This window comes from Symphodus melops (assembly GCF_947650265.1).
Source record: "Symphodus melops genome assembly, chromosome: 3".
Taxonomy (NCBI): domain Eukaryota; kingdom Metazoa; phylum Chordata; class Actinopteri; order Labriformes; family Labridae; genus Symphodus; species Symphodus melops.
Window position 1 is genome coordinate 7,135,269 of NC_136693.1, and position 24,914 is coordinate 7,160,182.

Consider the following 24,914-nt stretch of genomic DNA (forward strand, 5'->3'; position numbering starts at 1 on the left):
CCCTGCAGTGTCAATATGAGACTGGTTCCAATAGTCTGGCATGTTGTCCTATGTGCTAATGCCCAGTGTTACAGTATGGTGCTTTAAACAATCTCAATTAGTTATTTCATTATTTGTAAAAATGTATTTTGGATGGATTTGAACTTTTCCTGACAATGTATCCTGATGCATATAGTCACACATCAATGGAGACAGGATTCTTAAATAATGTCACAGCATTGGGATATAATGTTCAACATAAAACACAGTTTAAATCTTCACGCCTTTAATTTATAACTTCCATTCTTTAATATCTAAAGCCTCTTAAAAAAAGAATGATAGCAAAGCTTTTAGGTTCATAAGTGTTTTTTTTTTTTACTTGAGGCAACAGACCAACTTTGGACTGCAAGAACATGCAGTAAACGGAACTGATGAGTTTCACTCTGATTTTCTACATTATAAATAGTTTAAAAATCTTCTCCTCTTTGCCTCAGCACAATTATGTGCATATGTACGAAGTTAACCAATTCCATCCTTTTGCTACTTAACAATGTTGCTGTAGAGAATTCAGGGTACAGTGCAGATGAACCCATAAAAAGAGGCTGTCATGTTATTTTTTGAGGTTAACTGGGAGCACAGCAGCATTTTACTTCAGGAAATCTTAGAAGCTGTTACATAATAAACAACTGAATAAAAATCTCTGCGGCCTCTCTCTTTCTACTTTTCTCTCTCTCTTTCTCTCTCTCCAGCCTTCCCTCTAACCTGATTGTTGAGCTTGACTGAAACTCTATGAGGATGAACTGTATGTACTCCCTCAATGTGCTTTAGTCTCTGCTTTGTTTACAGTTTTTTTTTCATTACTCAAATTTCTATTTCTACTCATAAAGGAATAAGAAAATGTAGACCCTACCAATCAGAACTTCCCTTCCTCGTATTTCTACAATCCCCCTCTCTTCTTTGCGATTCCTTGCCTGCCTTTTAAGTCACTTTTCAAAGCAGTATGTGCTATTAGCCAACTGTCAATGTGAGGCTGCTTGGCACATGGATTAGACTTTGATGGCTTTCCCTGACTGCAGAGGCTGAAGTGCGAAAGCGGCAAACTTTTTTCCAATCCCACTCAGAGAAATTTTCGGCTTCTTCCCTGTCATTTAATTCCACTTTCAAATGAAGCATTACCCGGTCACTCTGTCAGACTTTAATGCTTCAGAGAGAGCAAATGTACTAGCTAAAGCCCACAAAGAAGCCCTTTTAAGCACCTTTCCATGACTAAGACTCGTAAATGTAATTGCTGGTTTCACCTCCGGGCTTTTAAAAAAAGAGGACAGGAAGGAGTACAGATGGCCGATTTTCAATCTAATCACAATTCTGAAATTTATAAAGAGATGCTGGTGAGAAACGGACCAGATCACTCTCTCTATGATATGTACTGTGTGTTTTTGTGTGTCGGTTTGGTTCTTCTGTGTTTCGTGGGCATGATGCAGTTTCCAAGCACAATTTAATCTACTCTCATATTAAGCAATTTACTTTCATCTTCCTCAATTGAGATGGGTGACCTTGTTCCATTTACACTTAACCAAGAGATGGTTTTTTTTAGAACTGGCTTCCTCTGCCGCTTGTGAAGTGGGATAAACACACAGACACATGCACGGACACACTAAGACATGTCTGCATGACAACAAACGCATGCTTTTTGTCTGGGAACAGTCGGTGCTGGTAATGAGTCTAAGTGTGGCCAGGCGGACGGAGCAGTGAATGAAACAGCTACAGAATCACTGGCTGTGTTTGATTTGCCTCCACTAATTCAAAGAGACCATCTGATAAATTGAGAGGATGGGATGTACATCAGAATAGCAAGAGGCGCCTCTTTGTTGTTCCTCATTCCCAACCAAATCACACCCCAACCCCCATTAGAACACCCAGAGGGGAGAACGTTTCCCGTGTGTGTGTGTGTGTGTGTGTGTGTGTTAGGGAGGGAGAAAGGCAGAGCTGGGTTGCTAGGAGGTGTGAGTTTTCAGGAGGTCCTGCTGAAAGCAAATGAAGGAGCACTTGTGTCAACATTCTGACGGCAGCGATGAGCCACAAGCCTCCTGGCCAAACAGCCAAAGGGCTGCATAACCACGCTCCAAAAAAGCAGGAGCGGTGCTCCACGAGCCCTCCTGCACTCCTTTTTTTACGTCTCAACATTTGACTTTGAAAAGTTTCCATGGTCGTTGTATTTAGCCTTTTCAGGAAGTTAACACTGAAATGTCCGAAAATATGTCTGCAATGGGTGACGAGATGATGTATTTGTAACCTTTGCTGTATTTGATTCCTGCGAATAGACACATAGGAAATGTGGGAAGGAGAACGCTGGGGGGGGGGGGGGGGGGGGTGCCATGAAACAAAGGTTGTTAGTGTGCTTTACACTGAGATGGTGCTGTTGAGATGTTTAAGCAGCGAAGCCTCTGTGAAATCTGTGTTTGTGACTTGAAAAGATGTGGACACATGCATCTGCATTTTATTTTCATGTTTTAACGCCAAATCTTGTTTTTATTTTTCTTTAATCATGAGAACAATACATGAACGCTTTGTGTCTTTCTGAAACTTAACTGGCGGGCAGTTTAATCTGTTATGCTTATCGGAAACATACAAAAGTGAATTTAATCTAACCATCCTCCTTTTCCCTTTGTTGCTGGCAGCTAATCTTATCAGAGGCCCATCTGTGCGTAACACCATGCAATGGTTGTTTATGTTGCATGTATCTTAAGCGTAAGCATGTGCTTGTGTGTGTGCTCGTCCCTCCACAGCTCAATGGTGGCTCAGATCTCATGCCTTGAGCAGTAGTTAGTCCAGATGTTTGGTGGCTAAAGGAACATACTACTTTGGAAACTTTCCCACATGCTATCTGGTGTGGTTGACTCTGTGCTGGCCCCAAACTTCAAAACAACCCGGCTCTAAAAATAGTCTGAAGCTCTTAATCATTCTGCGGAATCTCGCTGTCTCGAATAGTCAAATCAGAGCTCAGCAAGGACACAAGCAGCATTTCCCCCAGACAAGTCATGTTGTCGGGACAGAAAACCTCTACTGGCTCTTAAGCTGGTTACACAAAGGACCACACATCTGAATTTTACAAAAACATCCAACTTAAGGCAGAAAAATAAGAGAACCCAAGATAAAGACAACCCCAAAGACGGCTCTTTCTGTGCCATAATGTTTTATTTCAACTATACATGCCGTGTTAAAAAAATCAACAAAAAATATCATGAAACAAAGACCATCATTATTATTTACACATTCACAGTACACTTTTACAACATATCTACACGCTCAAATACTCTGGAGATCATATATACAGCTGGCCTTGCATCGCCATGTTGCACAGTATTAAAATCAAAAATTACATGACAAAATCTGGTTTATCTGCACACACACACACCAAGCTCAGACTGAAATATAAAGGCTTCAATTTGGATTGCAACAGAAAGACCCAGTTCATATTGCAATGTACAAGGCAGTTGAGCAGTGTGTGTTGGCTGTATGTTTGTGATGTCAGTGTGCATGTATCGAGTAGAAAAAAGAGCCCAAACACTGGTTAGATGACAGGCAGAAAGTCTTTACATACAATCATCACTTGTAAACAAAATGTGGCTTTGGGCTTAACAGGCAACTGACACTCGGATAGGATTGCAGATGCAGATATAATGAACCCAATGCAAAGAGATGTGATCCCGCAAGCGTCCCTACTGACCAATGGAAACAATTCCTGTCACTACAGATTCTGCATGACCGCCGTCCATGCCAACAGCCGGCTTAATACATTGGCTGTGGGCAGGATGTGCTGCGTTGAGCTGACTGCTCCACAGTACAAGGTCTAACCACCCTACATCCCACTGTCAAGAAAATACATTCACAGCATGGCACCTCTATGTGGTGGATTGACACCCATTTTTTCAACACCAACAGTAAAGGAGAAAATTGATCCATACCCATAATGAAGATTTTTTTGACTATCCTTAGTAAAATTCAGAAGTGGAATGTTTTTCTGCTGTTTCCACATCACTCTAGTTTGGATTAGGTAGTGATTTCATCATCATCATCATCATATCCTGCTGATTTTGAATTATCTCATATAAAAAATGTGTATATAGTATATGACAATAACATACAGAGGACCAATTGACATTGCCAATATTATATAATGTACTAGTTTATTTTGTGAATAAGGCACACAATGCACAGATTCAGGTTCACTTGCCTAAAAATATTTATACTCCTTATTTATAGTATTTAATTATATACAGGATCTTGTCATTCCCAGCATGACTCATTTGGACACATTGGTAATTGTTGTTTTGATTGTATACTGGCCACTCACGGGGAAGCTGCACAGGGAACACAGGCTGCAGAAGACAGAGGTGTTATATCCACGATTTTGTTCTCGGGTCAGTTTCATATACCTTTTAATAGGATTAATGCAGGGGGAATTTTCTCGTGTTCTTCTAGAGTTCACACAAGTTTAACCAGAAGTGCCCTGAAATGTTGAGTTCCTTTAAATGGAGTTAAACCATTGGTGTTGCTTTAGTTTCAAATGGAAATTCTTTAAATAACACAGTAAACGTTATAAAGGCAAATAATATGTTCAAAATTCCTTTATAGAATGAGAGGAGAAATGTTTTTCCTAACACCATTGCTACATTAAGAAAGAAGTCTCTTGAACCACCAGCCTATTTCCTACAAGGGGGGCAGTGGAGGTTAGAGGAGGTTTCAGTCCTGGAGAGAAGCATTTCCCCCATGTTTCAGTCTTGACAGTGTGTTATTTGCTGAAAATTGAACATCTTGGCCTCTGTAATGTATCACACACACACACACACACACACACACACATCAAGGGCAATTGAGGTCTGGTAGAGAACAAAATGTATCAAGGACACACGTTTTTCTTTAACCAATAGCAGTAAATGTACTTTGTTAAATTTCCCAGTGAGATACAGAGTCCATGTCCCAGTATAAACCCCAGATGAACAACTTCACTCCAGTCTAACTTTATTATAAAATCACAACAGAGTGGCAAAGTAGAGATAATATTATTTCAATGGGAAACAGTGACTTAGGTCTTAGATGGGTCTTCAGGTGCATCCTCTGGCATTTGATACCATTCCTGGCAATCGAAAATAAAGGCCTTTACTTCCTAAACACAAACCTGCATGCCACCCACACCCACACACACACACACACTCACACACACATTCATTTGCACTCTTTCTTTTTGTCAGCTTGCTGCTTCATACAGCTGTCCACAGTCATATGTTTTTTAAAGCAACAAGCACACATTGTATTTTTGAGTTCCCTCTCCTCTGCCCCCCAACCATCTTGCAAGTAAAGGCATGGCCTACCTCTCCTCTTTGTTCAGTTCACATTAGTGGGAAGACAGTGCTCAAGGGCAATGACAAATGAGACACATTCTTCAAGTATTTCACTGTTTCGACCCTCGTTCAAAACGACATAGACGTTGGGCCACTCCAGCGTCTGTGCCGTAAACCTCGTACCTAATATTGGAAAGGTGTCAAGCCCAGACACAACTTGGAACAGCAGATTAACTATTGTCCACTGTGTATATCCCATGGCTACCGAGACAATGGAGGGACATGGGGACGTAGGGAGCAAAAAAAGCTCCAAGGAGTATCTTTGGCCACATGTGATTTTCCCTTTTTAGAGTGAGTATATGTGCATATCATTTAAAGGGGGAACAAACCTCAAGTCGATACACAAACACACACCAGGCCTACCCCGTCCAAACTCCCCCTCCGAGCACTCGGGGCTATAAGCTCACTCAGATAAGTTCATGTTCCTTTAATAACTGTACTTGTTGACCACTCGCATCTGTGGAGTTTGTGGTGAAAACCCATTGGGTTTAGGGGGCACATCTGGCTTTAGCGATGGGGTCCTTTTAACTCCCGTGCGAGGGAGTGAGCAATGCCCATTGTAGCTGCCCTGTCGGGATACAGAGGATGGGTGTGCAGAGTGCATTCCTGCCCCCATTACCCCACTGTGGGAGTCAAGTCTGGAGGGGGGTGTTGGAGGCATGTAACCCCCTCTGTTCATACTGTGTTGGCGAGACACAGACACCCCCATTGTTACCCCATTTGGTGAGGTGGATAAGGAGTGCCTATGAGAGGCACTCCGTTGGAGTTGGTACCCCCCTCTATGCCTCTCCAGTGTTCCCCCCATGCTCAGGCTGCCCGTTGGTGTGGTGGGAGTGGAGGGCAGAGGCACATCAACCCTCTTGGTGGGACTGTGCCTGGGTAGGGAGGAGGAGGGGGAGTACAGGGAAGCCTCACGGCTGGGCACCTTTGGGGGCATCTCAGTCAGTTCCTCCATGGGTTCCAGTGTGAGGTGTTGCCTAGGGCGGGGCCCTGTTCCCTCTTGAAGAATGGCCTTAGGGGTGGCCACAGAGTCATTGAGATGTTTTAAAAGGTCATTTAGGGTATTCCTGGCATCCACAGACCTCTTCTGGTCTTTCCTACTTCCCTTAGAATCTGGGGTCTTTAACTTCCGTTCTGAAGAACGTGGCAGTGAATCATCCTCGTCATCAAAGTCAGGGTGATCATGTGTGGCATTAGGCAGGACAACCGCACTGGGTATGTGGGAGTGTCCCAGAGCGAGGTGAGGGTGGTTGGAGTTGGTGTTGGAGTTAGGAGGAACGGGAGAAGGAAGGAACTGAGAACTCTTTGCTGAGTTGGACTCCTTGCGAGGCCCAGCGACCTTCCCGTGAGCCCTCTCCCACTGGTTTTTGATGGGCTGCAGTCCTTTCTGCTGAAGCACAGGAGTCGACTCAGGTGTAGGCAGGGCCGCAAGCTCAGGGGGCTGACAACCATCTCGCAGGATCATGGTCTTGGTGTCCCCATTTGGTGAGTTTAGGTCTTTACTGTTGCTCAGTAGATTGGTGTACAGCTTGGGAGAATCAATGTTGGTCTGGTACTCCTAAGAATGAGACAACAAAATCAATAAGGTTGGACAAGTGTCATATTTTTAACAATTACTACCAACGAAAGACGTGTGCAATGGAGCCGTGTTGATGGCTGTACCTTTACAGGGCTGTCAAAGAGACCATTTAGCTTGACAAAGCTTCCAGTAGAGTCTGAACAAGATGGCGCTGACTCTGCATCCTTGTGGACATTTCTTGGCTTACGGAGAAACGAGTCTCGGTAGCAGAAAACAATAAGACCAGCCAGAAGTGCACCCATGAGAAAAGCAGCAAACACACAGGTGATGAGGATGTTCATGTGGACCATCTGGTTGGTCTCACCTGCTTGGATATCCCACACACCTATAAAACATTAAAGCACTGTTTAAACTCCTGGTGACGAGGGTCAAAATGCTCACTGAAGCATCCCCCTCTATCCAACAGCAGAAAATGTGCATGTTCGTGTGTGAAGGCATTGATGCACATGTTTCTATTTTAACACATCTCCCCATAGTTGTTTAGCAGTTAACTTCAAACATATTCTGACATGTATTGATTTCTATTCCTATTATAAACCCAGATGAAGAAGAAGAATGGTGAACATTGGCAGAAGCTGTTAGGTACCCACATCCATTTCACCATCTAAAAGAAGCAGTGAGCAGTTCTGTGTTAGTTTCAGAAGGGAAGACTTCAAGTGTTGTCTTGAATCCTGTTCCAATAGAGGCCTTTTGTCATGCGTTTAAACCAGGAAGTTAGGAGTGCATTCTTGTCTGAAGTATAGAGAGCCATATCGATCTGTTGCACAAGAGAACGGAAAGTTTTTTTTTCAGAGGAAAGAGTAGCAGTGCTTGCTTTCCCCGTGTTCAGACGTCTAGAGTTCTACTCAGAGTTTGTTAGTAACCACAGACATTGAAAGAGTTAGTCATCCACCATGCAGCCACAATAGTGTTGTGGCAGGGCAGGCCCAGTCAATGATCTACCAGCCAGGGTAAACTGTTACTAAACCTAGAGTTAATAAATATTAAGTGGCAGAGACAGAAGCTAAATCTAAAGAAAGAGAAAAAAAGGTATATGTTGTAGTGATTGGAAAGCTGAATTAATAATTCAGAAGTAAGGAAGAAAGAAAGAACACAAGGAAATAATATGTTTAAGGAATAAAACAATGTCTAAATAAAAATATTGTATGCATAGAAAAATAAATGATGTATCCAAATGTATATTCAAGAAAAACAACTTTAGATTATGATCTTCAATATAATGGGAATCCTAAATAGCTGCCTTTGTGTGCCATGTGTTTGCATATGTGAGCCTATGTGTGGATTCCCATTTGTGAGGCTTAGTGAGACTTGTTGGCAGCTATCAGATTGGGTTCAATGCAGCATGCTGGCTGCCTCCCTGCGGGCCTTACCCTCTTGGCCCCCTGGGAAAGAGTCTAAAGAATGGGAGGTGGCTGGGTCATCCTGCAGCACAAAGCCTGAGCCGTAGAGCTCTGGACCAGGCTCAGAGCTGGGGCTCTGAGTGGGTATGAGTACTGGGGGATGTATGGGCCCACTGGGGTGGACAGTGACTGGCGGTGATGAAAACTCCATGTCTGTGGTGACAAACAAATTATTAACAAACTGCAGACGTGGGTAAAGCATTCTGTTATCCCCGTTGTTAGTAGGCATTGGCAATGGGTAATTTTTTGGGTTAGTATTTGAAAAAATGAATAAACCTCACCCAATTAACCCTTTTAAAAATATAGTGTTTCCCATTCACAGGCCAAGAAATACTTGTTTTTAGTTGAAGAGAATTTGGAACAGGAAATAAAGAGGATACATATGTTTAAAGAGGAGTTGGTACACAACAGTAAGGATGCCAATAGATGGAAAGTGGGCATGCAGAGAGGAGGAAGGAATCCAAACAGGAAGTGATGAATGAAAAGGAGGTGAAAGTCAAATGTGCCTCCAAAAAGCACCAAAATGTCGCCTGATGATTCAGAATTTAGTGGCGATGGAAAATGAAGGAGGGGATTTGAGCATTCAGGAAGTGTTTGGTAAGAAAAGATGAATAGTGACAGTGGTGTAGAAGACAGGGCTGGAGATGCTGAACTCAAAGAAAGAAACCATTTGAGTAAAAGATCAAACTAACCAGAGGTAGGGTCGCCATATGATTTGTAATCTGGCGCTGATGTAGTGCCCAAAAACGCTAAAAGAATTCAAAAGGACAAGAAATCAGCATAAGGGAATTCAGAAAGAATAATAAAAAATAAAGACTCAAATTCCCTAAAAGACACGAAGAGTGCAGTTTCTTGGACTTAATAATAAGGATACAAAGCACTCGCTAGCAGTGTCCGTCTCTCACTGGAGTCACAGAAGGCCCTCTGGTTCGGATCGATACTGAGGTTCAGCCTGGGTCATGTTTAGTTGGTACAGATGAAGGGACTGACTTTTTATCGTTGAATCAATGAAGGCACATTTCTGCCCATCAGATGTCTTTAAACCTCTACCATTTGCACCAGCTAAACATGGCCCTGAATTGTACATGTCCATGTTTTATAAGTTACAGGTGGCCATGTACTGTATGCAGATGTGTGTGTTAATACTGAACATAGACTTATGTAGGGGCAAGTTACTGGAGTGGTTACTGGTGTGAGTGTGCAGGCTCATGGTGTGTGTGGAGATGAGTTTGTGTGTCATTTGCGTGTGTTTCCGAGTACGTGTGTATCTGTGTGTGTGTTTGTACGCACTGCACGATAGATGACATGGAGAGGCAATGGAGATGAGATACATACCATGACAGTCTCCAAGGTGGCTGGTGTTTCCAGATTCAACATCCTGCTCATACCCAGTCCTGAAAGAAGAAACAAATAGAAAGATAAGTCAAACAGCCGTAGGACGTCTTATAATCTCATTTCTTATTTGAAATTTTTAAGTGGACTAAGGACTCACAAAACTTCAGGCAGAATCCTCTCACAGGCTCCTTGAGGCCTCCAGCCACAGTAAGGGTCCCTTAATGCGATGCAAGACCTGGTGGTGCACAAACACACCATCAAACCACCAGGTTTAATCAGTCTGGGAAGTGCTCTTTAAACATTTGTGACTGACTGAACATTAACCACGAATCATGAGGTGAGCCCTTATCATTGCTTTTATGACATTTACTGATAAAAAATAAACAAAGTCATAAACCTATGACCACTAAAGCTCATCTAAAACTGCCAACGTGCACATTTATGCGTCACTTACTTGTGGCAGGCAGAATGCCTTTCACAGCGGCTCAGGGGAATACGGATGACACAGCTTGAAAAGGCGACATACAGGCTGTGTGCATCTTTGTCCACGTGTAGGGAGAGGACACGCTTGTCATCCTCACGGTTAGACAGGCACCTGGGAAAGGGAAGCGAGAAACATGATCAGACGTTTACCAGATAAGTCTGTCTACTGTTTCAGTCTCAGTAGATCTAATCACTTGTTAGGTGGAGTAGGCACATAAAGCTTTTTCCACGCAGTTTAGCGTGAGTCTAACCTCTGACACGCTGCAGTGTTTGTGTTCATGTCCAAAAATAAACAGATTTAAAAAAAATAAAAATCATACACATAGTGTTCCAGCACAGAAAGCAGACAGACAGGCAATGCCATCTGTGCCAGGACTTTTTACTTTAAGAGTTGCTGACTCCTCGGCCAGAAAGCAGAAGGGGAAGGGAAATAGCAGACAGAGAGGGTGTGAAGAGTGTGCATATCCCTACTTGGCCCTGTTGAAGACATCTATCTCTTCCAGAAGCAGGCTGTCATTCAGGGCCGCAGAGGACGTCTTGGCCAAAACCTTGAGGACAACCCCTGACTCTGCCCCGATGAACACAACTGTGTGGTTCTTGTGAGGTCCAGCTTCATTGTCCACAGCCAGCGCTGTCAGTCTGTACCTTCACACACAGCAGAGGAGCATGTGTTACTCACAGCAGGGGTGCAAAATAGGAGAGGCCATTTTGAATACGCAAATCACTCCGTCTGTGAGATATGAAAGGTCAATTCCTATTATGAATTCATTCTCAATATTCTTTTCAGGAAGTCCCTGAAATTTGCACCAAATTTAAAGTCACATCCTCCTTTCTTAAAAAACATTTTGCAGTTACATTTTGCTCTATTCAACTCATTTTGACTAATATTTATATCCTTGAGAGCGACTTAAAGCGATTAAACTGTGATAACTTCTTGTGCTTTTCAGCTGGATATATCGTTACCTAACTAAAGGCAAAAGTCAGTGCAGCTATATTGTGCTTCTCTGTTTACCTGACACGGGTCTTCGTGAACCACGGCTCATCCCCGATAGAAGGCACGGCTGTGTCCATGAGCGGGTGGGACTTGATGAACTGCAGGGTATCGTCCGGGAACTCAATGGAGCTCTTAAGGGACGCAGCTGGACCGTGACCTGCACAGCACCCGGGTCTAAAGATGGAGGGTGCACATGAGGAAAAAAGGCAAAAGGTCAGAGATCAGCCCAAACGAACACACGCAGGGGAGTCATTATGACATGTATTGAGAAGGATGAAAAGTGTAACGAGAGGGTGGAGCGAGAGCAGCAGGTGCCTATTAGGATCACAAAAAAAGCCTCAGCTGGAAACATAAAATATAGATATGCATGGTTATCCCCCATCAATGATTTACCGCTGTAATGAGGTCCTTTGTTGGACTTTGTGTTTTGGACAGAGGGCAGGCCTACAAATATACTTGCTGACTATAAACAGGTTAAATATGCAGCATGTCTAATTATGCCAAATTAATAATTCAATTATCAGCAGATGGTGAATGTGTGTGCTAGGTCAACGCTAATAACTTGGGTCTCTTACTAGTGGGAAAGATTTGATTTCATTATGTTTCACCTGGACAAAGAAGGGTTAGAAAAAGAGAACAAAAAGACAGGTGGTAACACCTGCTGGCAGGCTTCCACCTCCTTTTTTTCTTTTACTCTTTATAAGGTTTTACATTTTTGAAATATTGTAAGGGAAAGAAAAGTTTAATCCTCACCGAGGTTTGGGCAGCTTTTCCTCTGGAAATGGGGTCCACACAGAGTCTGGAGTCTTCTGCTCTTTGAAGCGGCCCCAGAATACTTTCTCTATGTCCGCCATGGAGAAGGCACACACTGCTGAGCCAGGGATACTGTGAAGAAGAAAAAAAAAGAATATCCATGTTTGCCTTCTAAAGTTCGAAATCCAGCCCTCTTCATTGGTGAACTCCTGAAAGCAGCCTTTGCTCACCTGTTCATCTGCGTGGTGAACACCCCCACCACAGAGGGAACCCCATTGATGTCGATGATGTCAGTGATTGACTGAAGCACATCAAAGTAGAAGAAGGAGTCCCCAGGCACGGAGCAGTTCAGCCTCGCCTTCACAAAAGATGTCCAGTGCTTCTCCAGCACCCGCTGTGACCCGCCGACATCGTTCTTACAGATGCGGGCCACGCGAGAATACACAACCTGCGAGGATGACAGAGGCGGGAAAGGAAGAGTGAAGCAGCTGAGTGAACGTCACTAAAAACACTTCAACATTATGAATTATGCATCTGTCCATCCGGTAGCAGCTCAGCATCGCAACTTTAACACACACTCATCTTTAACTGCGTGTGTGGAGATTTTTCAACCTGACTGGGGCAATCAGAGCTGCCTTTATGCAACACCATGAAATGTGTTTGATTGCACATATAACCCATGCTCTGAGTATAAATAAAGTGTGTGAAGCTGTTGGCTTCCACAGTTTTAATAATGTAACAGTGCAAACCTCCATCAGAGGCCAGGTGTCACCAAAGCATTAGCAGAGTTGAAATATTTATTAGCTGATGGCTGCTGGAGGATTCTGGCTTCATGTGGTTCGACCAGGCCAGCTCAGGATGGTCAAATCTGAAGTTGGCTTCAAACAGCACATCCTAATGCCCTCTGCATGTGTGTGTGTTTCACAGGGAGGGAAGCAGAAACAGAGCGTGCAATCTCCAGAAGAGACAAATCCTCTCACTGTGTAATAGTTTTACATTAGTAGAAAATCCCCCACAAACCCAGGCAGTCAAAATGTCTCATGTATTCTAATGTGGCTCTGTCAATGCCTGAATGAGCCCCATTACCACTGGGACCTTTTGTGGCAGGAAAGCATGCACGCAAAAAGGTGTAAGCCCTTTTTTAGGTGAAAGTCAAGCATGCTGTATCTGTGTGGAATACGTTATGTTTTTTAAACGGCAGGTGCACTGTCTTACCTTGCCCAGATTGCTATGCTCCACGGCAATCTCTCGGTAGAAAAAGTACACGTAATTCCCGTACTCCGCTGCGTGCAGGAAATGAGGTTCTGAGGGAGAGACGGAGGCAGAGAGTTGAAATGTATTTCTGCACCGTCACCGCCGCCGTGCATGTTGAATATTTCAGGGATTTGAACAAGTCTGTATATGACTGGGGGTGACCTAGATTGCCTGGGACCTAGATTGCCTGGGAGCAGGCCATATCCCCACGGATCTTGGCAAGGCAGGAGAGCTCTCTATCACTCCAAAAACAGCCCTGACAGCCCCGTACATACATACACCATGCAAAGGCTCCATGGGCATTTAGCTAGCTGGCAGGTAGACAAGTGTATTTCCAGTGAGAAATAAAGATTGAGAGTTATGGTGGGGCATTCGCTTACCTTTCAGCCATTTGGAGTCGTATTTGATGGTTCTCAAGGCCGATCCATCACCCATACTGCGGTAGATGACAGAATCACTGGCCTGGAAGTCGGCTACAGTTGCAGAATACAGCTTCCCCTCTACAATTCAAGCCAAAATAAAGGAGTACAGTCACCAAAAACTGGGATACACAGATCTCATACTCTTTGTTGTTTCTCTTCGTTTATAAGGCCTAATTGGCGGAGTTGTTATCGCTGCAGGCACAGTTTTACTCTGGCAAAGACACAGAGGTGATAATGAGAGCATAAGCAGGAACACATTAGAGCTTCTTCAGCAGGACTAACTGTGTGTGTGTGTGTGGGTGGGTGTGTGTGTGGTTGACCCCTTACCAGCGAAAAGGGCTACATTGGTTTGCTTGGAGTCAAATGGGCACCGTGCCAATCCATTGATCTCCTCCCCGTCAAACTCGAGGTTATCCAGCTGAAGGGAACACAGCGATCACCCACACATTAGAGGAGTTTTGTCAGGGGACACAGTGGAAACAAACACACAAAAACACCAGCTCGCACAAAGATCAGTCAAACGAGTCGAGGCAAATTTATTTTAAACAGACGTTAAAGTAAAGGTTGTGCTGTCCAAACGACGTAGACCATACTCTTTGATGCTTGTGGGGCTTCTTTTTTTTTAATTAGTGAAACAACAGTTGCACTAGCACTGGACACTCACCCTGTAGTATCTGCACATTGGGTTGAAGCCATTAGTACCACAGATAAACACCAGATCATCATTTCTGGGAACCAGCACTTTGATGAAGTTGTGGCACTCATCCTGATAAGAGAGACACAACATGGAACAATGTTTTGAGAGGAAGCCAGTTTCTCTGCTCACAGTTCCCGCCCATGTGATTAAACGTGCAGTAATACAAGTTACAAGGTAAAGGAGCTTTAATACATACTCTGTGTTTTCCCCTGACGGCACACATGTCTCTGTCGACTTGGCCCGATCGCCATGTAAGCTTCTGTAAGAGCCAAAATGGAGCATTAGACACATGCACAGCAAACTACAGGCACTCATGCACACACGCACACACACACACACACACACACACTCCTCCCTTTTCCACTCTCTCGCTCTACAACCTGTCCAGTTTGTGATGAATGGCTCTGTATTTATTGTATGGAAGCTTTGTCGCGTTTGTGGAGAAGGAGAGCAGCTTGTGGCAAGAATCTTACCCGGTAAGGGATGATCTCATTCCTGTAGGATTCTCTCAGACTGACGAGGTACACCTGATCTCTGCAGACACACAACAAGGAGACACAGAGATCAGTGACATCACACTATAATAGAATAACGTGACAATATTACCTCCATATTTTGGTCAAATAATCTGTGTCTTCTTTCCGATCTGTTCCGGTAATATTATTTGAGGACTCACACACATAATCAGAAACTCATTTTATTAGTATTCCTGAATTTTCTATTAACATGCTATTTTGAGATGATTTTTTTTTTAAGTGTAGCGTCTTTAGAGGACCTAATTTACTATGAAAAGTGGTTTCAGCCACTTCCAGAAGGAAAATGGGGACTTTTTCTGTTCAAAGAAATGTCAACAAGGAGGGAAACAGTTCCAAACCAATCTTGTGCTTTTAAAAACCTGAGTAGATTTCTGTCAAAACAAAGTCATTTAATTCCAATTTCTGAGTAATTTGCTGAACAGATTGGGTGTTGCAAAGAAAATACATAAAAGGTTATGATTTTTATGTAACTTTCTTTCATTTCTTCTCTGCTTAAGCCCCGCATGATAACCACTTACAGTTTAGATCATTTCACTGAAAACGCAGTGAGCAGTTTAGCCACAGTGGTTGAGTCCTCTTAGTAAAGCATTTTGCTTCCCTTTTAGTGAAAACATCCAAGAACTTGCAGAAGGAGGATCCACCTGTCAGCAGTGATACATGTGGCGCTGATTACAGGGGCTCCAGGGGTGGGAGTTTTATTCTGAAGATGTCCAGGTGATTTCCTGCTACAATATTAGTGCTGGCGGTCAGATTAATCCTACTACCCATAAATACCAAAAAGACATGTAAAGATGCCAAGAAGAGCATCAGGCCGGCGTGATAGACGCCTTTCAGGGATCAATGCAGGCCATATACATCGGCTGCAGGCTGAGGAGCCACAGATCCAATAACACTAAGAGCTTTCCCCCCCCCCCCCCCCTCCTCTTATGCCACTGTTTACCTGCCAAGGAGTGAGTGAGTATATTGGTGTGGGGGATGTGTAAGCGAGAGAAAAAGACAGATAGAGACAGAGTGCATGTGTGTGGTGAGTTTACCTGCCAGCGATGAACAGCGTGTCCTGTATCTTGGTCATGAGCTGAAAGTCGAGGCGATGCTGTGACTCGTTGCCAGAGGGCCGGCCTCTGAACACAGGGTACCTCCGTGAAACTGCAGAGACAGTACACACGCACACATGCTATTAATGGCAAACTCGCGGTGGAAGCAGAAGATGCTCTTGCACGGGAAAACAGCACTCTCACTCTCCTATTGCTATGTTTAACTCTACTGTGCCTACTGGAAATAAATATGCTGTGTGTATGATTCTTATAAATCCCTGCAATTAAGCTAATGGGACAGTACTAATACAGACTTTATATTATGTATAATTGTATCTGCGTTCCATTGTGTTTGCACGTTAGATAATGTCTGCTGATGTCAGCACATCTCTGTTCCCCCTGTACATCAGAGATGAAAATGAAATCCACTTAATGCTACAGCTCACCGCCCAACAGATTGATTTTATTACTGTGGAAATGGCATGCTAGTGTCCGAACTGCTGACACGACTAGAATGAGGGGCTGCTGCTGTTTGTCTTTATTCCACATGTGTCTGGAGTGAGTAAAAAAGTCCTCTCTAACGATTGTTGTTTACTTCATTTACAGTGATGTTGCAGCAATGCGATAGCGCCTCCAACCCCCCCCCCCCCGTCTCGGCTGAATTCATCTGTATTCTCGTATACTCACAGTGTGCGTCAACGACATCGTGGGGTACGGTGTCCTCGGGGAAGCTGACTGCGAGGAGAGTGCGCGAGGCTGTCAGCAGCAGCAGCAGCTCACTGAGCAGAAGCACAGCTCTCTGGCCCATGGCTGCTCACAGACGACACTTCCTGTTTCACACTAGTGGAGATGTTACCTGGAAACACAGACAGAGAAGAATACATTTGTTTCTTGTTATTGATAGGTTCCATGTTATATCCAAACCAACGCTGCAAATCAAAGTCTTGTATAAAGAAGTTCTAAAGTCATTTTTCGTCTTCTCATTACCAACTCTGACATCCTGACTTGACAATTGGCTGACACAAAGGGACTGTCTGACACAAGTGTATCAAAAACATTTACATGATTTCTACTTCACTGTGGTTCATGTTTTTTTCACATAAATTGAAGTGAGTAGATTTTTGGGGGGACTAATTGCTAAGGACATTAAAATAGGTACATCATATTGCACACACATAAAACCTGATCCCATACTTAAGGCTGTATTAAAGGCCCCTGCTAATACTGGTATCAGAACGTCTCTACTTATATCAACTAAATCCTCAGAATTAACACAGTCAAAATTCAACACTGGCCACAACCGCCTAAAGTAGAACCACAAGGCGAACATAACGTCCTCTCTGGCTTATCGATGACTGAGCTCTCTGTGGCAGTGCTTGACGTTTCCCCTCCACCTCTTGCTGCATCTGCTATCCAAGCGAAGGTCAGCCAACTGACCGGCGGGGTGTCGCGCCGCGTGTTGGATGCAGCGGAAGTCCGCTCTGCTAGAAACGTGGCAGGCCTGCTGTCTCTGTACATCTGTGCTCTGATTGGTTGGTCTCTCTGGGTCAGGCTCAACACTCATCAGCACATTGCAACTTCATCACAATCCCCGGTGTAGCTCGGGCTCTTGACAGTAGCTGACTTCTAGTAGCACTCTGTTACCTGTTACTGCTCTCGTCTTTCCCTTTGGGCCGCTCTGTATCATTTCAGTAAACTGATTAACTCCTCTTTGTTTTATGAGGGTCTGCTCTGGTACACATTTTGACATAGTAGTAATTTTTTTGTGTGACGGTTTGTACTTCACCTGATTGTTAACATGATACACAGGAAACTCCGCTGGTCATAATTGATTGTGGGAGTGGCAGAGTTTAGTGTGTATGTTGGTGCATGAAGGAGTTTTTAGAGACAGACTGTGTCTGTGCATATTAATGATCGGTGTACATTCAAATATTTATAAGGCAAACAAATTATTCATGCAGGCAAAGCTTGAACGGATATAAACAATTTACCGGGAGACGTCACACAGGCAGAGGGATGGATTAGCTGGAAGCACACTGGGATACACACACACACACACACACACACACACATGGCTGCACATACAGAATCTCTCTTTTCTGTAATGCAAAGAGTGACGCATGTACACACACACACACACACACACACACACACACGTGTAGTATTGACTCATTATTCAATTAGCCCCTAAGCACACCTGCTCCAGTGCTGTCTGTGTGCCCCGCCTGCCAGGCCATTAGTGCTGTGATTGATCCACACAGGAAGCTTGATGGATCAGCAGCAGGCAGAGCAATCTATGGATTTTTAACATGTCACTTTAGCCGTGCGACGATTTCATAACTCACTGTAACTTCCCTTTTTTTTTAAAGAACATTGTGAAACTTTGTTTGCCGTTGAAGGCTTTAAAATGTAGAATGAACTGTAACCCACTGTCACCCAGCAGATAATACCGAAGTAGGAGCTACGACAGGAGAAAAAAAATACATCATCAGCATGTCAGTCTTTTGTCCCTGTATGTGGATTATATAACAGACAGACCGGTCGCACTGCTTTACAGCCTATATTCAAATGTAAAGTGCTGAGCTTCTTTTCCAGACGCTAATGATCCCATTCTTGTCTGGAGAGCAGTTCAAAGATGTGTCATAAAATGAATGGAAGTGAGGAGGGAATCAAGAGTATTCAAGCGTGTTTTAGGTCATCAATACTCTGCAATCATGGCTATTCAGTCCGCCATGGGATACTGAGGCTTTTGAGGAAGCAATGTCATTATGATTGAGTAATGCAGGCCCCGGACAAGATGATGCTCCATCTCAATTTATCCACCTAATCTGGAAATTACAGGGTTTATATATTGACACAATTGAGTCACTTAATTGGGGCTTGTGGTTTGCTTTTCTCTTGTATGAGATGCAAAAATCCACAGAGCTGGAGCTGTCACTATTCTAGATAAAAAAAAAACTCCTTGTGCAGATTTGTGCACAGGCTCTCACATCTTTACAAACTTACAAGTGTCAGCATTTAAATCTTAAAAGGAAGAGATGGTAGTGCTCTGCCCAGATAAACAACGATGTTCCTTAAAAGCATCGCAGCTGTTTTCTTTTACTACCTGGTTGAGACGCTCTCACACTAAGAAAGGTGCTGTATTAAAAGCCAAGTAATAAATCGCAGAGTTTGTAGGAGAAGGCTGAGACAGAAATAGATACCAGACGCACAACAAAAGAAAAAAAACAGAAGCTATGAAAGGTAAACAACCCACTCTGCACATTTCAATTCTTTAGTGTTATCATCCAGGCTGCAGACTGAGCATCTAGTCCGGTCTTGACTGTGTTCACAGGTAAATTATTTCCCTGCTTGTCAGAGAGTCCTGCTCTATATCTCCTTTTTTCTCTTCACACACCACTTTTTTTCCCCGCCGTTCTCCTTCACTTAACAATTCAGGAGAAAAACACTCCATCCAGACTCAGAAGCCCTGCTCTGATCTCCCATGATTCCTTGCATGGTAATAGCTACGCTGCTCTGCGGAGGCACAGGCTTTCCGAAACTTTTAATGTAAAACAGAAACAGAAGACATCCAGAGGTCAGTGATCTAAAATTACTTCTCAATCTTTGGTGAGCCCCAGCGTGTTTTCTATTGACTATTCCTTTGCGCTCTCTGGTTCCTGCCCTCCAGTGTGTGTGTGAGTACATGCACATATAGGCCTCAACAAGCCTGGAGACGCTGGGCTTGTCACGCAACTCAGTGCCATTCAGCTTTGCTTCTCTCTACCTCTGTTATTACAGGCTTTTCAATGTCCTACAACCACGCACTTTCCCTGCTGATGTTGTTGGCTCTGGCCCATGGTGTTTAACATGGTGAGGGGGGAGGGGGTCTGCTGGATTTGCTTTTTCAACTGATGGTGGGTTTTAGGGGTCTGCAGCCCCAATTCTGGTGGTTACAGCTAAAGATTTAGTGTTCCAAGCGTATAATGACAGATTAACACATATTTTACTCTTCGCTGTGCTTTTACTGGCATGAATCTGCTGTAACTTCTCCTCTGCTGCTGCACTGAATGGATGTGTTGTTGCACCGTGGTCCTATTAGGAGGAATGGAGGCTAATAAAAGAGGATGGCAAACAACAGCGGTGCGTGAGGTTTCCTAAGTCGTGTGTGAATGTGAAGGGTGGATGTAATCCCAGCACAACAATGAATGCTGCTGGAGGCTGCTTGACTTGTCATTTTGCACCATTCTGAGCTGTAAACATAACAGGACAGGAAATCGGATACAAGGGAGTTCAGTTTCAGACGCTTCACCCCATGCATTTTGTTTATGAATGTCTGCATGTCCAAAACTGAAGTTCAGCTCAAGACAGCGTCTCTGAGAAAGTAATCACGATGCAGCCACACAGGGAAGTGAGTCAGTCTGATGATTAGAGCAGCCACACAGGCCCAGAAATGATTACTACTCCTTTTCCCACTCCAGTAATAACCGCTACCCCTGACCGCGTTCTATTTACCTACGGATCACTTCTGGGGAGGCCTGGTTGGACTTGTTGCTTCAAGAGATTTGGCAGAAGGAGAGCCCTGTGCCACCCTAAACCGTGTTTCCCTCCCTTTCGTGTCTACCTTGGCGAGAGGAGGAGGAGTGAAACAGGAGAAAGGCTGTTCTCAGCAGTAGTCCTGCTATAGAGGAGCACAATGGGGGCTGAGCTGCAGGTGTGACCGAGCAACAAAAGGGGCTTTGGGCAAGTCAACACAATAGAGCCCCACCCCCGTTTAGTGGACTTTAGTTAGCTGGAGCTGTTCAGGGGCTCCTAAAAGGGGGTTCAAAGAAAACTGTTCGAACATCTTGACTCCAAATGCGGCACATGGGGTTAAACATTTTATCACCGAACCAATTTTGCACTGAACAACCTGATTTGCTGGCAGTAGTTTAGGATAACCATAAGGCTGTAGGGTTTAATGGTGCTGTTCCGGGGTTACGGCCAGCTGTAGAGGAGGTTAACGGTGATCGTTCAGGTCGCTTAGTTGTGACCCTGCGCCCAGTGAGGCGGAGTGAGACGCAGCAGCCAGCTGTGCTGTCAAAGAATACTCAACTGGTTCTTATGTTTGACCTGGCCAGAATGTGGTGCTCGAGCCAATATTACGTTTTCAGTTTCTGGTGTCTGTGCTTTTGAAGCACTTTAACATATATCTGGGCAGTGGAGACGATCAGGGAAATGTACACATATTTTTTTTTTATTTTATTCATTTGTGTGAGTAGAAGAAAAAGCTGGTTTAAGAATAGCACCAACAGAATAAACTATAATTCAATTAGTATCTTTTCAGATAATTAGGCACACTATTTAACATTGAAGATCAGAAGGGGCTCTTGATGGCTTATTTTCTTCATCTCTCTTTTCCCATTTACTTAATTTGGCCACATTAACTTCAGTGAGACACAGAGGAACAGTCCTTAACCTTCTGCACTTACACGCCTCTTTTTTTGTATCAAATGAACCATACTGATCCTCGAACTGTCTTTAATCTTCTTCTCTTTAATTCTCTGGTAATTTTTCAAGTTCTGCTTTTGGATCATCCGCTCCTGTTTTTGCGCACACAATCCATGAAGCAGCTCGGACTCGGACGCTTGCATTGTGCGGAGCGGGGCGTAAAGGCATTCAAGTTTTACCCGTGGTAAATCTTTTCAGAGCCTTTTAGGCCACATGTGGGACTCATACAAAAGACAACAAAGACGTGGGGGACAGCGGTGGAGTGACAACAGTGATGGGACGGCGTTTAAACGGCCTCCACAGCACTCAAAGCATGCACGCGGCGGGGCTGTGCTCTCGTGCAACTCTGCCTCCAAAACGGGTTACGAGCGCTTCACCAATGTCAGACTAATACAGTAACAAGAGGAATACAGTAAATATATAAAATAGCTTATATCAAAGAGGAAGCGGTTAATAAGTCTCGGCTTGCCTTGTTTAATACAACGTTCGCTAGCAGGCTCCATCCAATCATGTGCACGTTAGCTCTGCTTCAAGTGGATTTTTGCAAGTCGAATTGTCAGGCAGAATACCTTATCCAAGCTTAGTACAATTCAACACAACTTTGAACAGTAGAAAAAAGAAAAAAAAATAAGATTACTTCTGACTAAACGACGTAGAAAAGTCAAATGTTTAACACAATGGGTCTGTCAGAGAACCAAACTGGCGTTGCTTTGGTTTCATTGTCATAGTGGATATCTACATTTGTCTCTTACAGTAGGTGTTTTTCTACACACCTGATTCCTTTGATAAATTCTGCTACTAAAGTAGTTCTCCTGACACTATATGATACATTTGTAGTATGCCAAATAAACCTAATTTCAAAATCTCAAAAATACTTCGCAAATGATATCTGTTTAATTTACCTTTGCAATATTTAAACATCACAAGGGACACCTACCTTAAGTATCCAAATTCACTCATGAATGGATCAATCCGACTGTTTGTCTTATTCCTTTGGTAATCCATTTAAGAGAAAACACCCAGCATTTAATATTCCTGTTATTTAAAGCTCCATTTGGACCCCACTTTTCTCCTTTTCATCCAGTTGCGCACAGATTTCAGCTCGGCTCGCCTTATACGAGCTTTTACCCTGCCTGCTCTGTGTCCGTCCCCGGGTCCCTGCGCTCTGATGACTGATCATCAAAGCTGTGCCACGACCACACAGCCCCCTCCCTCATACATCGATACACCAGCCCCCTTCCACTATTACCAACTTTGCAAACCAGAGGGAAAGGGCATAAACATTAAACGACGCGCGATTCGTACTACTCTCATTATAAATCATTGATTTTACGCTGATTTAACATAATAGAGGGCGTGTGGAGGGACGACAAGCATGATATGGCACATATCCACCTGAATAAAAAAAGGGTACACGAACAAATGCTCCTGTGCTGTTTTTATAGTTCCTTATGAACTCATCTAAATCTCTACTCTTGTTTTGATACGATATACCTGCTCAATGGTTGAACTATTGGACCTGATGTGGCAGATATTTCCCAGTGTAATGTGGAGGTAACGTGTATCACAAAGAAAGAAGTGAGTAAACAGTTTACATTAGGTTTGGCCCCTCCTGTGAATTACACCGCTTTCTGAATGTTGGATCGACGCTTTGGAGCAGAACGGTCAGATTTTGCTGCCCGCGCTAAAGGCAATGAATGAACAGTAACACGAATTGAAGCATGAGTAAAAATAGTCCAAACCTGAACTATTTTTGTCCTACAATCATCAGTTTTGCAGAACGGCATAGCTCCGTGGTCAAAAGAAATATTTAGCATCCCACCAAAGACTTCTCTTCCCTCTCTAGTTTTCACCTCGACTTTCACTGCGTAATGCGCAACAAAGTAAATCCATGTATCGGCAAGAAACTCACCTCATCTGAATTTCTTATTTTGTATCCTTTCGTGTTGCTGTAATCCCAAAAAAGAATATTGTGCGCGTCGTAGTGGATCAACTTCTCCTGGCTGAGAGAAAAACAAACTAATGCACGGCAAACGGTGTAATTCGACCCGTGCGAAGTCAATCCATCCACTGAGAGAGACCCGCAGCCTACCAATAAGCAGAGCTCTCTCTCCAGTCCCTCCCCCCACCATCCATCTCTCCTCGGTTTGGTTTGGGCTCCGACTCTGCTCTGCTCTGGCTTCCTTCCTTTCTTTCCAAGAGCTCAGAGAGAAAGAGAAAAAAAGCGACCCCCTCCCTTCTAGTTCTCCTCCTGTGTGACCCCGTATTGCCCCCCTCCTTCTGTTAAACCCCCATCCCCCAACTCCAAGTCAGCAGAGTGCCTAGTTAAAGTCATTTCAGCTGAGTTGTGACTGCTTTGTAAAACACAGCTTTAGAAATGTCTGGATTTAAGAGTGTACCTAAAATACACAAGCCTTCTCCTATAGTGAAACGTGCTATAGTTAATGTCAATGGCAGATGGAGCCAAGATTATTAAGACCAGGATACATTGACGATGAAAAGTTTTAACGTTTGACAATGAGAACCGCAAAACTATTGCAACTTCTCAGGCAAAATGCAAGTTACTACCAAATTACTACCAACAGAAAACAAATCTCTCCAGAGCTTCAACATTTTCTTTTTTTCTTTTAAAGTGGAGAACAGTATTGATGAGCAGGGGGAATGTATTAAATGAGACATATAGCTCTGCAAACCCATATGATTTTCAGAATATTTTGCTCCAAAATAAAAAAAAAAGATACAACATTTTGTGGAACAGATAGCTGTGGGAGTATCTTGGTTTTTCCTTATCCTGTGTTTTGTTTGACCTAGAACCATGCATAGGCATTAGGCATTCTACATGCGTATGTAAACATCAGTGTGAGGACGTGTTCCCGTATGCATGTGAACTCCAAGCCGCCATAGAACGTGTCAGGTCATTGCAGCCAGGTCGGCAGGGCCCAACAATGGAGTCCATTTGCACCCCATTAGAGAGGCAGGTTAGCAGATGTGTGAGAATCTCTCCCACATGAGCACACACACTCCTGACAGCCCCCATTATTAGCTGCGAAAGTGGGATCTGCATCTCAATACATGCACAGGAAACACTAGTTTGCACTGCTGATCTGCCTGATCCCTGTTTGGCAATTCTTCCATGTCTTTGTCTCCGTTTCCTTTTTTTCCCCCCAAATCGCTATTCCTTGATTTCCAGTGGTTTTATTTGACAGAGCCTTTCTTTTCCTAGGCCTCCCTATGCTTCTACATTGCTACGCCAATCTCACCAGGGTTATCACGACCGATGGGAGTCCAGTCTGTCATTTATGTCTTTCATTCCCTTTCTTCTGGCCTCTCACGCTTCAATCCTGCCACTCAATGCTGCTGTCAGTCCTGGGTTGCTTCTATGTGATGTCCTTGTATCCTGTGGGGACTGAATCAGCACAGCATCTATTATGGTGGTGGTGGTGGTGGGGAGGGGGGAGGACGTATAGATCAATGTGTCGAGCTCTTGCGCAGACGCAGGTAGTGAGTGTCAGGATGGGTGAATACATGCATGGATCTGTGGATGTCTGGTGATTGGTGGGTGTATTGATTGGTCTTT

At 43.8% G+C, this 24,914-nt stretch overlaps 1 protein-coding gene across 3 annotated transcripts; it reads right to left on the bottom strand.

The window, feature by feature from the left end:
* Positions 1 to 3,153: 3,153 nt before the first annotated feature.
* On the bottom strand, positions 3,154 to 23,522 carry sema6d (semaphorin 6D). 3 transcript variants are annotated; one of them, XM_079339772.1, is made up of 20 exons: positions 23,250 to 23,522; positions 16,556 to 16,724; positions 15,869 to 15,980; positions 14,772 to 14,832; positions 14,495 to 14,557; positions 14,266 to 14,367; positions 13,929 to 14,019; positions 13,560 to 13,679; positions 13,141 to 13,229; positions 12,156 to 12,373; positions 11,926 to 12,057; positions 11,191 to 11,346; positions 10,650 to 10,823; positions 10,150 to 10,290; positions 9,853 to 9,930; positions 9,696 to 9,754; positions 9,053 to 9,109; positions 8,331 to 8,513; positions 7,044 to 7,285; positions 3,154 to 6,939 (listed from the first exon to the last, which is right to left on the bottom strand). In XM_079339772.1, the coding sequence occupies exons 2-20, from the start codon at positions 16,674 to 16,676 to the stop codon at positions 5,809 to 5,811; spliced, it is 3,330 nt and encodes a 1,109-aa protein (XP_079195898.1). In that variant the 5' UTR covers positions 16,677 to 16,724; positions 23,250 to 23,522; the 3' UTR covers positions 3,154 to 5,808. The 3 variants fall into 3 exon arrangements, with proteins under 3 accessions (XP_079195898.1, XP_079195899.1, XP_079195900.1); XM_079339773.1 differs by lacking the exon at positions 8,331 to 8,513 and having other exon boundaries at positions 23,250 to 23,521; XM_079339774.1 differs by lacking the exons at positions 8,331 to 8,513; positions 9,053 to 9,109 and having other exon boundaries at positions 23,250 to 23,521.
* Between the last annotated feature and the right edge of the window lie 1,392 nt (positions 23,523 to 24,914).

Coding starts and splice junctions, on each gene's coding strand:
- sema6d (XM_079339772.1), bottom strand. CDS start 16,676: ATGGGCCAGAGAGCTGTGCTTCTGCTCAGTGAGCTGCTGCTGCTGCTG. Junction 10,824..11,190: donor TTCACGAAGACCCGTGTCAG/GTAAACAGAGAA, acceptor CTGTGTGTGAAG/GTACAGACTGACAGCGCTGG. Junction 6,940..7,043: donor TCTTTGACAGCCCTGTAAAG/GTACAGCCATCA, acceptor TCTCATTCTTAG/GAGTACCAGACCAACATTGA.